This window comes from Megalopta genalis, chromosome 2, assembly GCF_051020955.1.
Source record: "Megalopta genalis isolate 19385.01 chromosome 2, iyMegGena1_principal, whole genome shotgun sequence".
NCBI classification, from domain to species: domain Eukaryota; kingdom Metazoa; phylum Arthropoda; class Insecta; order Hymenoptera; family Halictidae; genus Megalopta; species Megalopta genalis.
In genome coordinates, this window is record NC_135014.1 from 11314762 (window position 1) to 11332804 (window position 18043).

Sequence of the window (18043 nt, forward strand, 5' to 3'; positions counted from 1 at the left end):
GGTATTCGATGAGGCGAGGCGCGGGAATAATTAGGCGAAAAATAAACCGTACAACCGATTAAGAAAGGTAATTCACATACAACTGTTTATTGAGACATGTAGAATACATCTGGTCGTACACAAAAATCTTTGACACTTTAAATCAAGCTCCTAGCCCGAAAAAGGAACCATTTCAACATCGTTTTAAATTCATCAATAATCAATTACTTTCAACTATGTCACACTAAAATTAGAGGCAACGTTTAAAATTGCAGGAATTCAAAAAAAGCAAAGCAATTGGAGGGTGAGTGATTAAGAAAAGTTATTTGGAAACGCAACTGTCAACGATTAAGAGGATCTGGTTGTAAAGGAATTTTTTTTTCATCGTTCTTTTTTAGTTAGCCGTGGAGCTGACACGTGGCAATGTGGCGCGAGAAACATAAACCGTATATGTCTGCGTGAATAGTGTTATTACAATTTTTTTTTGCCATTTTCTCTTGTACATCATTTTTTTTTGTAATTTCTTTTCCTCGTTAGTGCTAAATAACATCACGTCACAAAATGCATATTCGCAGCAATATAATATATAATATATTTATATATAATTAAAAAAAAAAACACGTGTTTAGGTCGTTGTTAACATAAATTGACCGACCCAAGAAATCACACAACATCCGCTTGACACGGGCCAACCAAGAAGAGTCAAGATCCCCAGGATGTGATGTGCCGCGAATTAGGGCAATGACCGGGTAAAAGGGCACGCTTGCTTGCTCTCGCGGCAACAGCATCGTCAGCCACAGCAGCGCATTATCCTAAATGCGACTGATAACCCCTCCCCAGGCACCCCAGCTGCCACACCGGTCAAAGTATAAAATAGTGAAGGGGGGTAAGTGATAGAATATCGTGGGGCACCTCGAAACTGGGGCTGGGCCAATATTCGCAATGCTAGTACCTAGATCAGTCTAAAGTCTCGTCACCGTGAACTGCCTTCGCTTTTGCCAGTAATGCTTCCTTGCCCCCGCAAGCTCGACTTTACTCTCCATTTCTGCCATTTTCCGCCTTTTATCGCCATTTACTTCCTTCCATTCCTCATCCCATATCTTTCCTTTGATTCCGTCGTTTACTCTCGCTTTACGATCGCTTGCTCGAACTGCCTGTCGTTAATAATATTGTATTCATCTTCCTTTATTACAGTTTCAAAGAAAAACCAGAATTTATAGTGAAACGTTATCGTGTCGCAAAAACCCACTCAGTATGATTAGCAATATCAACCTTATCGTATCATTAATATTAATTATTTCATTATTATTATTATTAATATTAATATTATCATTATTATTATTATTATTATTACTATTATTATATATCCTTGATATTATGACTTTATAAATAGGGTGTGTAGGTAAGTAGAGTAGGTAGGTATAAAATACGGTAAGTGAATAATGAGTCACAGGAAAGAGGACCAAAGGAATGAAAGTTAATAGTATTGACCGGTACAGATAAGATTCGCTTTCTTTCTTCGACTGTGGCTTTTCTCTCCCCCCCCCCCCCCCTTTCACTCGCTCAATCACTCACTCTCTCTCTCTCTCTCTCTTTCTTTCTCTCTCTCGTTCCTCTTCCTCCCGCGATCGAATCTAGTAGACAGATTCAGGCACAGCAGACATTCTACCATGTACACCCGCACAAACACACTGCCAATTTCCAATCTCTCTCTTTCTCTCTCCCCCCCCCCCCCTTCTCTTTTGCCTTCCTTTGCATTCTAAAAGCGCAATGTCGCTATTCCTCGTCATTTTTTTTTTAATTTTTTAAACAATGATCGCGTTACTGGGGACAGGAAGTAAAATTGGGGGTTTTCCATTGGTTACGCTACTAGGTATAGTTATTATCATCGTTACCGATATGTACCTTGTGCCGGTATTGTTATCGGTATCGAAGAAAAAAAAAAGAATTAGACTTAAGTAAAATGCGAATAAAATGTAACAAAATGTCTATAAATAACGAAAGTTTGCGACCGATCGATCGAATCGGAGACACCCTGCTCGAGAAAATCGATCGACTCGTGCGCGCTTTCATTGTTTGGGAATCGTGTTTGTTGTTGTTGTTTGGGTATGGTTCTAACAAATTGGTCTCGTCGCCCGTTTCGTTCTGTCGGCGTTCAAGAAGCGTGTCATTCGCGCGTCCATTCGATTCGCTAACCGTTGATGGAGCTATAATGGTCTATGCAGATCTAACATGATCAAATATGCTCGGTGTGAAATTTCTCGAAACCGTTCGAAATTGATCCGAAATCAGCTACGCGGCGACAAGAATGTAAACGGTGATGAGATGTGCGATCGCTCGATCTCTAACCTCGATTATACGTGCGTTGTTGTTTATGTATCGTTCTCTTTGTTTTTCTTGATTTCATCTACTTTCTAGTTTCTTGTTCCTTGTTTCTCCATCTCTCTGTTTCCATCGTTTCCATGTTTCCATCATGTTTTTTTTTAAAATCCGATTTAACCGATGTAACCGTCGTTAATACAGGGGGTGCTTGTGAAAACTACCGGATTTTATTAGCTTGCGTGTCTCTCTCTCGTTTCCGAATATTTTCCAGAACAGGGGGTGTCTGGGCTCCAGGGACAGGGACCAACTACAGCCCGCACTTACAACTCTTACTAATTAACTAACAGACTAACAATAACAACGAGTCAACACTCAAAATGTTTGCCGTATGTGTTCATGCATTTGTAAACGTCGCGTACACGTTACGCATCCTCGAAATCAATCCGTAACTATCATTATCAAACTGGGTGGTCAGACAGTTTCGTTCAAACGAAAAAAAAAGAAAGAAATTGTACGTCCTCGCGCGCAGTAGATAGAAATTTCATGGATACGACTTTATATTGTATGCCGTTACCGTTACTGTTACCGTTGTCGTTGCCGTTCACCGTTGTCCTTTGTCGTGGATGTTGTCGTTCATGCTACCATATTTTATCGGGAGAAAACTTACGCGAAAAATAAAATTCTAAACGCATGCGAATAACTGTTCCCCTGACCGCTTTTTAACTACATTCCGCTATCTTTATCATCAACGTCGACCATAATAACAAAACAAAAAAGACAAAAACAGCCATAAACAATAAATATACTAATAATTTAGACCCTTAGTCGCGTCGCTATATTTAGATTTTCTACATACGACCGGGGGTAATAAGGTTGACTTCCTTTTTCGAATAATAATTTTGCCGCTAGAAAAACGTTATACTTTTCCCTTTTTCACAATTCCGCGTCCGATAAAGACGGTAATCCCGCTCTTCCCGCCAGCGTAAAAAACGTAACCGTCACACGTCCTAGGTTTTCAAGTTGTCGTCGTCGTTTTTTTTTTTTTTTTTTTTTTTTTTGAAACAATACGAGACGCCCTCGCAGTTTCCTTTGTCCTCTGTAAATTTCGTCCGACCCTTAATAATAATAATAATAGTTTCATTGACTGTACACATTATAGACCAACAATAGAAGGTCTAGCGGCGCTAGGCGCGCTCCACGCATACACATGCACACACACGACGAACACGAACACCGATACGTACACGTACGAATGCGTAGGCGGTCGCTTTGGCGGTCTCGCTTCGGCGATCGCGTGCGCGCACGCACAGGGACGCATTCGTACAATCATAAACGTGCATTGCACACCTGTTGCCGAATTGGTTGGTCGATATCGGCCGGGCAACTTTGATCGAAACTAGGCGGTGTGACATGAACGTCCACGACACGGAATACCATTCGCGCCCTAAAACTTTGTCACGATCCATTCTCTCGATCTCGTTACACTATTCCCAGTTTCGATAACACATTCTCTAAATATTCTCCTCGTACGTCGCTCTTTCGTTCTATCGCTCTATCGCTCTATCGATCCAATCGCTCTTTCGCTGTTCCGGATTTGTCCGGATTTGCGAACGCGATCGATTCCCTTCCCATGACATGCTCGAAAGAGTACGGCGCCACGTTTTTCTCGCAAGGGCTCAAAAATCCGAGCCGAGGCACGATAAAACCGTGGGCTGTCGCTTTCGCTATCGCCTCGGCGAATTTCTCTTAACTAATACGATCCATCGTCATCACAATCCCAATGTCAACATCGCCGATCTTCGTATCACTTGGCAGTAAACAATGTGACAATGCAGTAGCGGTACTTAGATTAGTATTATCGTATTATATATATCTATATGTATATATAATATATATATATATATAATAATAATAATAATAGTACGGGGTGGGTTGTTGGGTGGTCACTCCGACGTAATAATTAGTTCCAGTGGCACATCACTGTATATGTAATCACAACAACAGCGGGCGAAGGTGGTGGCACCGAGCACGTCGCATCGCGCATTTTTTTTTTGTTTTCACGTTTCTTCGCGTTTCTTTGCTACCATTTTTCCTTTCGTTACGTTTCGTTTAGCGTCGTGTCTACGTATGTACCCGAAAACGCATGCTAACCCTCCATGACGGTTCCCCTTTCTTCTCTTCAGCATCCGTACGATCCTTTCTCACCGAGGTAAACGGTTCGCACCGAGACTCGCTCGCCGATTACCTTTTCTTTCCGCCACGGTCTCCGTCTCCGTCTTCGTCCTCGCAACTACCATTATCTCCGCTCCCGACTCCGCTTCCGATACCACTTTCGACTCCACTCTCGATTCCACTCTCGATACCGCTCTCGACTCCGCTCTCGACTCCGCTCTCAACTCCAATCTCGGCTCCCCTTTTCACACCGTTCTCCTCGTTCTCGTTCCGCTTGGTATCCTCGAACCGTTCCGGGTAACCCGCTTGTTCCGCTTCCAACGATTCGTTTGCCGCGCAGCAATCTTTCCATCCAACCTTTCCATTCTTCTCCTTCTCCTTATCACGTCCCATCGCTTTTGCTTTTGTTCTCCTCTCGTCCAGCGTACGCGCGTTCCGATCGTTCGATTCCGTTCCGTCGACTGGTTGGTTCTTACGTTTGTTGGTGCGTGCGTGCGTTCGTGCTTGTGTTGTACGTGCGTATTCACACTCACAGACTCGCAGAAGTTAGCTCCACGATTGGTAAGAGTCTTGATACCACTCGTGATCATCGTTGGAGACACCGGCAAGCGCGGCTTGTCTGCCGCCGAATCCGATGTCACCGCCACCACCACCACCACTACCACCGTTCACACTCGCCAATCCGTACGCATTGCCCAATGGTTGTTGGGCGAGGGGTTGGTTTCCCCAGTTGCTCTGGAAGCGACGCTTTGATTCCCCCTGGTTCTGGTGACCCCCGTCAAATTTTCGTTTACCTGCTGTACAAACAAACAAACAGACCTTGAACACCTGGCCGATCGGAACGCGTGCCGCGACACGTGTCGGCGACACCCCGACCTTCCTCGACCGATCGCTTCGTACAACTGCCGGTCCCCGAGAATGCGTCGTGCGTCAGTGAACTACTTGCGTAGCACGTCACGTTTTTTGTCTGCGTCTGCGTCTGCGTCTACGTCTAACACGTTTCGGTCTCTGCGTCTGCGTGCTCCCGGGTTTGAGAGACGCAAGACCCCATCTTCTCGCCGCCGATCACGTCGATAATGTGTTTCAGGACGAAAAACGAACAATCGCTCGAAAATAGGAAACGTGACCAATAACTAATTACGAACGAAAACAATGGTATGCAGGGTTCGTTGTTTATCTGTCGAGGAAACGATAGAACGATCCGGAACGATAACAAATGTGGATTGAGAATGGAACGGGGAAGGATGATGATACCACCACCGTTCGGTTGCGACCAATGTGGTTCTCATTGTACCAAAGGATCGATATAGGAACGAGACCAACAGATTGGAACGATTAATCGGAAGCAGGAGTTGTTGTGGGACGCGCGATCGCGAACGACGGGTTACATCGAAAAAGATTAACATGCAGTCAAAGAAAAGGGATGTAATACGCGTCCGGTGTCGGAATTCGGTCGAATACGTTAGAGTCGTAAAAGATGATTGATTTATCGTGGAGATACAGACCATCCTCACCTGGTAAACTTCCCTTGGCGCGGACCCCCCCACGAGCGGACAGCCGCTGGAGCCCACGGGCCCCTGTAGTTGCGGGGTTGCGTCCCCCCCTGACTGGGCCACGGACTTGCGGGCCACCGACTCGGCCACGCGGCACTACTCCACGACCACGTCCAGCCTGACCAAATAACACACACCCAATCGTTACCCCATCTGATTATAATTGTCTTCCTATAGCATAAACCACACCTATATCATACTCCTTCGCATTCTCTCGTTCTCACATTTTCTCAATTCCTTCCATTTCAACGCATTCTCTCCTTTGCCGATTCGCTCTCTCCCTTCCTCTCTCTCTCTCTCTCTCTCCTTTGCTCATCCTCCCACTCGCGTTCACTCAATTCGCTGCTCTTTTTTTCCTCGGCTGATTGATTTTACGCGCGTCAGCACACACGATATATCCCATCGATTCGCTTCCCTAATCAGACTCGACTTTCTACTTCGTTAGAATTTATCAATGATCGCGATCCAAGAATTATTGTTCTCCGCAACGGCTTGTCTTCTCTCGTTCCTCTCTAGTCACGATACAAACGTGTGCACCAATATATAACGTACTCGATTTTTTCTATCTATCCCTCGTGTCCGAGCATTGTTCGTGAGCTAGTCCCAACGATGTTAGAAAACAATAAAAGAAAATGCTTAACACGTGTGTATACGGATTAGCATCTCGTTGAGGCTGATCGACTATAGTTGTGTGTACATGTACTACGCTAGTCACTAGATACAAAAACTCAAATACCTTGTACACAATTATGTACACCATTATGTACAATATAAACATGTATATAAACATATATATAAAAATATATATAAAAATATATATATATATATACAGTACAGACGCGTATAGGTACAAACGACCAAGTACCACCACACGTCGCACTGTCAACTTGGTACGTAACACGCGTTTATACACACACACGCACATATGAACATATTATTGCACATTATATACACATTTTGAAGTATTTTACATGTATCCTATGCAGGTATAATACAAGTGTATATATATATATAATATATATTATTGCACAGGAAAAAAAAGTAGGCAGAGAGAATATGTACGCTGCGTGAAAGAAATAAGAAGATAGATGGTATACGCAGATGGAAGGTGGGAGACGTCGAGGGTAAATGGGTTCCGAGATAGATTTCTCGCGTTTGTCTGCTTCTGGACGGGATGCATCGCTAAACGGATGACGCCGATTTATACGATCTTATCGTGTCGACAAAATTGGCCGAAACACGGTCACGTTTTTCTTGATCCTGTGTCTCGTTGACCGTAACGTTTAGACGCGTCGTTTAACGATGCACCCTCCGCGCCGATATGTTCTCTATCACAGAATGCACGGATATTGCGTGATACGTATATATATACTTGGACGGGCGTCGATGCGCCGGCGACAAGAAAAGGAAGCATACACAGAAGAAGTTTTTTCATCTCAAAGCAAAATTCGACTAATCAGATGTTTCAGAGACAGTAGAGATATAGCGTTAGCAAAGTTATTCAAATCTAGTGTTTAAAGCGTAAAGCGTAAATAGTTGGTTTGGTGACTCCGGAGGTGCTCCGGTAACTTCTGGTTAAGACGAGGAAATTTGAAAGCGTTTGTATAGTAAACCCTACCGCACCGTCAGCGACAACAACATTCAAAGAACCAACTTTGAACGATACACTAGAAAAGCGGCGAGTAGTCGTTGCAGCGAGCTAATCGAAGCGTAAGCGTCAGTTTTACACGGCGAAACAAGCAACACACATTAACTATATTATCGATGCTACCGATTACTAAGCTATACGCGACCCAGAAAACCGAACGGAACCAGGGTACGGGTATTACCCTCTATACGCCTATTCTCTCCATCAGCCTTGTCTAGCTCGTACTATTTGATTGCGATGTGATCATATCACAGCCTGTCCTGTCCGTCCTTCCATGGGAAAGTGACTCGGTAAATCGCGCAATCCACACACCATGGGACGGACCATGCATCGAATCGAAGGATCGAATCGAAACGATCGAACGAATCGCAGCATTATACACGACACGCTTGACAAGCGGATCGAACGGAGTTTAAAGGTGGTTTGCCGAAATACTCGACGATAACTGGAACAATTTCTGATAACAATTCAAGCAACGTTCGATGAACGCTCCGGTGAAACGAACGACCAACGTTTAATGGCGGAAGGACATTCTAGAAGTGGCAAGGTGTCCTCGTGTTTCCGAGCAATCCATTGTTACAGCGTCGAAACGATCGTCGAGCAAACTGCTCTACGTGAATGTTCGAGGCGAATAAAAAAGTCGGCTACTCCGAACGATTGCGAGCGGCTGGAAGCGACAATGGAGGCTCGATTCGATTAGTATCGCCACTGGTTGCGCTTCCATCGAAATCGATTCAACGTCGAACAGAAACTACGACAATGCGAAATCATGTAACGCGAGTCGAGCTCCAGGAATGTGTCGAAAGAATCGAAAGAGGAATTAACCGTTCCGAGCTACTTCCCGAGATGCCTAGCACCTCCTCTATCTCAATCGTCTGCCTATCTATTCGTCGATCTATCGATCTTCCGAACGAACCAGTCTATTCGTAGAGTCGGTCGAATTACAGGTCGATAATGGTGCAATTGTAATAACGATTGCACGGTGCTCACTACTCTCTTACGGTATAAACAAAAATCTCTGTAATTTTACATGCGCACACACACGCACACGCATACGCGTGCGCACGTATATATACATATACATATACATATTATATATAATTGTATATACGTCGTATACATCTATATATGTATGAGACGTGTTATATCCACACAGGCATGTGTGTTAGCGCGACATTACATATACATACATATATAATATATATATGTATATATCTGCGTGCGCACGTGTCAGTGTCAGAGAGTTTGTATGTGTGTATGTAGGCATGTGTGCTTTGTTGTGTGTATATTATACATATACATATATATCTATGTATATATATATGTATAAATATATATATGTATATGTATATATACATACTTATACAGATTATCCATCTATGCGTATATCATATCCGAGCCACGAGACGCACACATCGTTTTCCTCGGAAATAGACAACGGCTGTCGCGATCGAGCCACGCCAACTGTATGATTCGCATAAGTAACACACGAGCAGAGACGGCCAAAATTTTGTTACTACGGCCTGAAACTGAATCGCTCATTGACTGCAGACGAGACTGCATAGATGAACGGTAGCGTGTGACGGGCGGCAACCTTCGGGAAAACCTACGATAAGCGCTAAACGATCCCAGCAACCACCATGTTCTTCTGTTGTAACGAACCACGATTTAAACTCGAGACGGACAGAGGAAGAGAGTTGTCTTTTCCTCTTTCTCTCGCTCTCTATCTCTCTCACTCTCTCTCTCTTTCTTTCTTTCTCTCTCTCTCTCTCCCTCTCTCTTCCTCTATGTTCGGTTCAAGAACGCTGTTTGCATCGCTCGTTTATCATTGACTTTCTTTCGACTTCTCTCTCTTACTTTCCTTTTTTCTAATAGTACTTTTCCCGGCTGAGTTTTCGTTGAACAATTTAGAATGGGTCTACTATGGCTCAGATATGATTGGAAATCAATTTGAAAGTGGCAGCGTGTTCGGATTTAAACGGGACTACGTTAGTTCAAGCAATGGTATTATTAGTAGATGTACACGTATAAATTCAGGATCGATCGGTTGGTCTGCCGATTGCTCATTCGCTCGCCCCCATATCGTCTATTTCATACGATCTTTTCGAGAGTCTCTTCTATCGACTTTTTCTCATCTCTTCTATCTTTTTTCTCTCTTTTCTCCGTCCAATTCTCCTTGCTTATTACCACCATCGTCTTTCTTCTAGGTGATCCTTTTCGTTCTTTTTGCTTGTCCGCAACCAACTGCTACCGCTACTATTGTTACTGCTACACGACTATTGTAACAACTACTACTACCAACAACTAGAGCAAAAACTAGTGCTACTACTATCAACTATTAAAGCTATTGAAGCTGTCAAAGCTACTAAAGCTATTATGGCTACTGTCGGCGCCTTAATTACTATAGCTCTGCTACTGCTGCTACACTACTAGACTACTATTAATATTATTACTGTTGTTACTGTTATTACTATTATTACTATTATTACTGTTATTACTATTATTATTATTGTTATTACTATTATTATTATTGTTATTATTATTATTATTATTACTGTTATTACCATTAATACTAATATCACTATAATTATTTTGACTACTATTATTACTAGTTTTTAATGGTTGGTTTGTCAGACGAAAAAGCAGAGATTAGCGTACCGATCCGATCGATCCGCAACGATACGATCTTCGCTTCTGATCGAGAGCGAGCGAACGAGCAAGTAGGTGTTTATCGGTAGGCGTAAAATGGATCGTGTAATAATGTTGTTGGGATCGTCCGTGAACACTGTGCCACAGTCAAACTACCGTCGATGTGTGTATATATGTATATATGTACATATATGTACGTACGCGTACTAATACAGAAGAGAAAGAGAGAAAGAGAGTGGGGAAGAGAAAAGAGGCAGAGAGCGAGGTAAAAGGAGTGCAGAGAGACGGGAAAGAGAAGGAGAATCAAGAGAAATGAGAACAGAGAGAAAGCAAAGGGGTGGGACAGAGAAAGAGAGAGAAAGAGAGAGAGAGAGAGAGAGAGAGAGAGAGAGAGAGAGAGAGAGAGAGAGAGGTGGAGGAGGTAGAGAAAAGGAGAGAAAGAAAGAAAGGAGAAATGGAGAGAAAGAGACATATATATATATACACATATACAGAGACACACACATAGATATACGAATCATATTAAAAGTAAGAAATGATTCGAGAACGGAAACGACTTTAGATTAAAAAAGGCGACCCACCGGTTGAGGCTGCCTGCCTCTCCCTCTGGCAGGTGGCGGAGGCGGCGCGTAATCGAAATAGTAATCTTCGTATCGATAATAGTCATCGTAATATGGATCACTGTAGCCACCTCGATAATCCCCATAACCGTAATAGTCGTAATCATAATCTATAAAAACACACATTACAAATAGACCCAAATTTAGCCACGATAATATGTAAAATCCAATCGACAACTTATTCAAAACTAATACTTGTATTTCGTAGTAAGAAAAAGCATGCCGGGAAAAGATGGTTCTTAAACTCCAATAAGAGAAAAAAAAGAAAAGAAAAATTCGTACAATCGAACAACCGCGTTCACAGTCCGCGTTTACTCGTAAATAAACTATGAAACGATTCAACGAAATCATCATCCTGCAAAAAAATATCTCTTTGCCTTTGCATCGCACTATAATAAAGGAAAAAAAAACTTCGCAACAATTACCCTACCACCATCACGTATCCTGACAAATTCCATGCTTTTCACGGATCATAGAAAATGTCTCCTTACTCAATCTTATACTTCATTTCAGACAATTGTTGCAGCGTGTTAACGCTCGCTTCCATATTCGTTCACCCCCGCCCGCTTATCGCACACGTATTTCTACACGGTTTTACACAATTTTCGATGATCCGAGACCGCACGATACTTTCATACATTTCGGTTGAGCAGAATTGAAAAACGAAAAAAAAAATACACAGATCTACAAATAGTACGCCACCACGTTCCATTCATCGTCGCAATACAGCGACATCTCTTACCTATTTCCACGAGAGCTGTAAACAAATTTTTGAATTTATGATGCATACAAAACCAACGAAATGCACACGCTTACGTAGAACGTAATGAAACTAACGGCGTAACTAAACTAAACTAAACTAAGATAAAGTAAAGTAAAGTAAAGTAAAGTAATGTACAGTAAAAGGTACAGTAGAAGGTACAGTTGTCTGAGATAAAGTAAGGTAAAGTAAAAGCAAGGTAAAATGAGACAAGGAAAAAAGTATGGTGAAAAAGCGAAAAATGGAAGAAAGGGGTTGTAAGATTCGTGTCAATTCGATAATTCGAGAATAATCCACTGCCACAAAAAAAAGAATACTATTATCTCACTCGAGCATCGTCATAATACATAAATACAAAACAAACGATACGCATGCGAAGATAGTTCGTCAATGTATAAGCATAACGATAAGGATTAAGAATTGAGAATTAAGAATTAAGAATTAAGAATTAAGAATTAAGAATTAAGAATTAAGAATTAAGAATTAAGAATTAAGAATTAAGAATTAAGAATTAAGAATTAAGAATTAAGAATTAAGAATTAAGAATTAAGAATTAAGAATTAAGAATTAAGAATTAAGAATTAAGAATTAAGAATTAAGAATTAAGAATTAAGAATTAAGAATTAAGAATTAAGAATTAAGAATTAAGAATTAAGAATTAAGAATTAAGAATTAAGAATTAAGAATTAAGTATTAAGAATTAAGTATTAAGAATTTAGTATTAAGAATTAAGAATTTAGTATTAAGAATTAAAAATTAAAAAGTAAGAATTAAGAATTGAGAATTGAGAATTGAGAATTGAGAATTGAGAATTGAGAATTGAGAATTAAGAATTAAATATTAGGAATTAAGAATTTAGTATTAAGAATTAAGAATTTAGTATTAAGAATTAAGAATTTAGTATTAAGAATTAAGAATTTAGTATTAAGAATTAAGAATTTAGTATTAAGAATTAAGAATTTAGTATTAAGAATTAAGAATTTAGTATTAAAAATTAAGAATTAAAAATTAAAAATTAATAAGTATGAATTAAGAATTAAGAATTAAGAATTGAGAATTAAGTATTAAGAACTAAGAATGAAGAATGAAGAATTAGGAATTAAAAATTAAGAATGAAGTATTAAGAATTAAGAATTAAGAATAAGAGTGATAGATATAACGATAAAGAGATCGACAACGGTAAGAATCGCGTGTACAATTTGTATGCCGGGTGTGCAAACGAGTGCATTGTAACGTACTCCCTCGATTCACGATATCGGATTCTGAATCCCGAATTCTGAATCTTGAACACAGAATTCCGAATCTCGAGTTGATCAAGAAACGATTAGAATCACATGCCGGCGCACACATTCGTACGAGCGATTCTGCTCGTTATCTATCGTATATACAGGGTGTCCCACAATTATTTTAACAGCCGAAAATGAGGGGTAGCTGAGGTCATTTGAAGTAACTTTTTCCTTTGCGAAAATGCAATCCGCGGCTTTGTTTACGAGTTATTAACGAAAAACACTGGCCAATGAGAGGTGACGGTGCGAGAGAGAGGGTCCGCGAGAGAGTCCGCAGCACGAGGCTTTGACAGAAGGTCGGAACGGACTCGAGCCGCGTTCGAAGTATTGAACAAGTCACGAAGCGAGAACTTTCCGGATTTTTTTAACTACATAACAGTGATATTTTTAAGAAAAACGCTGTTCACCTTTACTTTAGAACGTCTGAAGAATATTTACTAATTTTTCGGACCCGAAATAATATGAAGTTTAACCGTGACAGCTGTTTTAATTTTCTGGTGTGCATGACACCTCGTGTGTACCATATGAAATTTTTATGCAAGGTGTACAGTGAAGATTAACGAATGATTTGCAAAGCTGATTTAATAATAAATAAGGGACGTAAAGGATTTGTTTATTAGAGAGATATGAAAAATATTATCAGTAAGAAACTCACCCATTTAGTTGAGGATGCATTTGCTGGCTGAAATTCATGATGTCGAAGGGCACTGACCTTATACAACGTACAGCTGATCTTTCACTGCACTGTCACTAAACACTGATCACTTAATTAATCACTGATAATCCGAATCACTTGTGGATATTTAAGAAAGATCACTGAGACTCGTTCGCGGATAATCGTTTATTCGACGCGTTCGTTCGGAAGTCGACGTTTCACTGCCAAAAAATCGAGGCCTCGACCGTGGGCCCTTGTCGTTCGTCTTTCGGCCGTCCGAGGAAATAACACCCGATACTATTTTCTTCGAAGCGCAGGGTACCGCCAAATGAAATAAACAAGATATGCCGAGACGTAAACTGTGTCCGACCCGCTGTCACCCTGCGCTCTTAGAACGTAATTAATGGCCGTGCGAAGAAAATGGTATCGAGTGTCATTTCCTCGGACGGCCGAACGACGAACAATAAGGACCCACAGTCAAGGCCTGAATTTTTCGGCAGTGAAACGTCGACTTCCGAACGAACGCGTCGAATAAACGATTATCCGCGAACGAGTCTCAGTGATCTTTCTTAAATATCCACAAGTGATTCGGATTATCAGTGATTAAATAACTGATCAGTGTTTGGTGACAGTGCAGTGTAAGTGAACTTCGCAAATAACCATACCAAAGGTTCCACCGACAGTATCCCTCGAATGTTGCGGTCATCGACCTGGGATCAGCTGTTCGTTGTACGAGGTCAGTACGTACGAGTCAGCAAATGCATCCTCAACTAAATGGGTGAGTTTCTTATCGATAATATTTTTCATATTTCTCTAAAAAACAAATCCTTTACGTACCTTAACGCGATTATTTATTATTAAATCAGCTTTGCGAATCATTCGTTGAATTCTGTTCGTACACGGAATTATTTAAATTAAAATATCATTTACGAACTTTGTTAATCTTCACTGTACACCTTGCATAAAAATTTCATATGGTACACATAAGGTGTCATGCACACCAGGAAATTAAAACGACTGTCACGGTTAAACTACATATTATTTCGAGTCCGAAAAATTAGTGAATATTCTTCAGACGTTCTAAAGTAAAGGTGAACAGCGTTTTTCTTAAAAATATCACTGTTATGTAGTTAAAAAAATCCGGAAAGTTCTCGCTTCGTGACTTGTTCAATACTTCGAACGCGGCTCGAGTCCGTCCCGACCTTCTGTCAAAGCCTCGTGCTGCGGACTCTCTCGCGGACCCTCTCTCTCGCACCGTCACCTCTCATTGGCCAGTGTTTTTCGTTAATAACTCGTAAACAAAGCCGCGGATTGCATTTTCGCAAAGGAAAAAGTTACTTCAAATGACCTCAGCTACCCCTCATTTTCGGCTGTTAAAATAATTGTGGGACACCCTGTATATATACACACACACACAAAAGAAAAAAACAGGTAACAGGAAGTGGTAGTGGTAAGGCAACAAGATGCTCTGATTACATCGTTAAGCCACACTCGGTATACATACGTAGAGACGTATATATGCGTGAAAATACGTGAAAAAAGAGGAAATCACTTGGTTGGAACATTCAGTTATTTAAGCGACAACTATCGTGTATCGTAATTCGGTGATTCGATGATTCGACTTGCACGCGGAACTGGAAAATTGCGAAGCTACGAAATCGTGAAATCGCGAAATAATAATCGTTAAAGAATATCGAACCCGTGAGTAAGTAAACCGCGGTCGGGATAGACTCGGGCCAAACTGAATCGAATAGGAACGCGAGATTAGCTACGATTGATACCGACTTGCATAAAACAGCAAAAAGAAGAGATTGGACGTAACGCGATTCGTATCGTCGGAACAAGTTTATCGGGAACTTTTTTTTTACTGGTAACGAGCCAGTAACAAAGATGGTACGCGAACGTTTTAATTGCGAAAGTGTTGATTGAAAGAAAGCGCGCGGTGAACAAGTGCTTCGAGTAAACAAAATGCATTTGTGTTTGCAGTAATCGTGAAACAACGGAACAACAGAACAGCAACAGGTCGAAACCCGCGGAATAGAGGAACCAGAAACTTGAGCTGGCGTGGTAGTACTTACCGTAATCGCCTCGTCCCATTTGTCCTCGCATACCTGCACCAGTTCCGCGAGGACCCTGACCAGGTCCGCGAACCTGCATCGGTCCTCCCATCATGCTCGGATGCGACGGAGAACCTCTGTACAACGCAAACGATTCCAGTGATATTCCGAACTCGATCGAACACGCGGATCGCGAGAAAACACTCACCCGCTCCGAACTTGCAACATTTGCATCATTCTTCGTTCCCTGGCGCGGAGCATTTCCTCTTTCTTCTTCTTATCGGACGGCGGTTTCGCGAGAGACACCTCTATGTGGGAGCCACCGATTTCCTTTCCATTCAATTCGTTCATCGCCTGAAACGACAACGAACAGAATAAACAGAATCTATTCGAGCCGATCCCGCTCTGTCGAGTCACATTCTCCTTTCTTACCTTGATCGCGTTCTCTCTCTCCTCGAAGTGCACGAAAGCGTAGTCCTTGATCTTTTTGACTCGTTCGATGTTACCGTACTGCTCGAAGCACTCTTTCAACTTCTCCTCGGAACAATCTTGTGTCAAGTTTTTTACGTAAAGTACACGCACCTGAAACAGGAAGTTAATTGCTCGATGGTTGCTCTTAACGGTTTATAACTTATCACCTCAGCGGGATAACTCACCTTCGACATCGTTTGCTCGTCGGGCTCTTCTTGAGGGTCTGCCCAATCGACTATAATATCGCAGCCCCATACCTTGATGCGGCCCGTGCTCAGCCTTCGTTTCGCTAAGGAAGCTGCTTTGTGAGATTCATATTCTAAGAAGCAAAAACCCCTATTTTTCTTCTTATCGTCCGGAGAACTGTAGATAATCACCTCGGTCAGGCCAGCTGTGCGATGAAAAATTATACAAAATGGATCAATAGATTTTGTCGTTGACCGCGTTACGAATATGTACATCTACGGTTAAAGTAACAAAAAAATAACAAATTTTAGAAGGAAAAAAAAATAAAAAAATAAATAACTAAGACAACGAAATGACAAATAAAAAAAAGATAAGAAGTGAAAAAAAAGGTACTTGAAAAAATATTCTTTCAATTAAAGAAATCGAAAAAACAAATGTTTAAACTTAAAGAAAATTGGAGAAAACATTTTTTTTTTCAATTGAAGAAGATGAAAAATATTTGTCTAAATTAAAACAAAAAGGAAAGAAAGGAGAAACAAACACTGCCGAAACGCAAAGAATAAATGGAAGCGATCTCACGTTGCATGGTCTCGAATTACGCGAATAAAAGCTGCGCGGGTACAGGAAATACTGTGCTCTACTCAATCGATCGATTTATAACGATTCATACCGATTTGTACCGATTCACAGTTTGCTTTCCTTCGATGTACGTTGTGTAGCAGGCAGAGGAGTCTGTAAAATGCGATCGACTGCACGCTATTCACTCGTCGTTACCGGTTACTCGACTTCTCAATAATCAACAACAAACGTCAACAGACGTCAACAAACGTCAACAAGGAAAACAACACGAAAGAAAACTAAATGATAGAAACAGACAAATGTGAAAATATAGATACCGCAAGAAACGTTCAGACAAGGATAACAGATACGAAAGACGACCGTGTAAAACGTCAAAGTGATACTGAGTGTTCGACTCTATGTATGCATGATCGAGTGGATCACTCTGTGTACGTGTGCGTGTTCGTTCGCGTGTATGGAGGGTCAGTGGTCGAGTGAGTTTGCGTGTAGGTGAGTGAACAGATGAATTAATGAACGGATGAATGAATAAATGAATTAATCGATGAAAAAATGAATGAATGAATGACTAAATGAATTAATGAATGAATGAACAGATGAATTAATGAGTGGGTGACTGAGTGAGACCTGAGTCAGTGAGAAAGAGAAAGAGAGAAAGAGAGAAGAGATATGGAGAGAGAAAGAGAGAAAAAGAGATACACACACGTACATTTGACGTAAAAAAATTTAATATGCTGTTACGCGCCGTTTTATCAGCATTTCAGAAATTGCAACGATAAAGGAATGAAAAAGCGAATGATTTCTGCGTTAAAGATGCCTATCTTTACCTAGAAAGATTCAATGCTATACTACCGACACGCAGCATGTATTATTTAGACCCTGAACATACGAAATTTAAAAAGTCCAATTCGCTCGATGTTTGTCCGTGATCTTAAAACCTCTGCCAAAGGGGCAACTATACGTTGACGCGATTCTCAAGTTTCGTTGCGAAACAGCATCGACAAGTCTGCAGCTATCCAATTTCAGCGAAATAATATACATACTCACGCATCTACACAACAAAACAAAATAGTAGAAAGCAAAACAAAACAATAAAATACAATACAATA

The 18043-nt window shown here is 41.1% G+C and overlaps 1 protein-coding gene across 12 annotated transcripts in view; it reads right to left on the reverse strand.

The window, feature by feature from the left end:
- Positions 1-58: 58 nt before the first annotated feature.
- Syp (synaptotagmin binding cytoplasmic RNA interacting protein) overlaps positions 59-18043 on the reverse strand; it is a 29320-nt gene continuing 11335 nt past the window's right edge. For 5 of the 12 annotated variants that reach the window (XM_033482239.2, XM_076518440.1, XM_033482241.2 and 2 more), the window contains 8 exons: positions 16358-16563; positions 16134-16283; positions 15910-16055; positions 15723-15838; positions 11686-11700; positions 10905-11053; positions 5979-6144; positions 59-5270 (listed from right to left, as the gene is read on the reverse strand). In XM_033482239.2, the coding sequence (XP_033338130.1) occupies positions 5020-5270; positions 5979-6144; positions 10905-11053; positions 11686-11700; positions 15723-15838; positions 15910-16055; positions 16134-16283; positions 16358-16563 (1199 nt within the window). In that variant the 3' untranslated portion in view covers positions 59-5019. The remainder of the gene's footprint in view (positions 5271-5978; positions 6145-10904; positions 11054-11685; positions 11701-15722; positions 15839-15909; positions 16056-16133; positions 16284-16357; positions 16564-18043) is intronic. The other 7 variants (XM_033482244.2, XM_033482242.2, XM_033482243.2 and 4 more) reach the window with 7 other exon arrangements.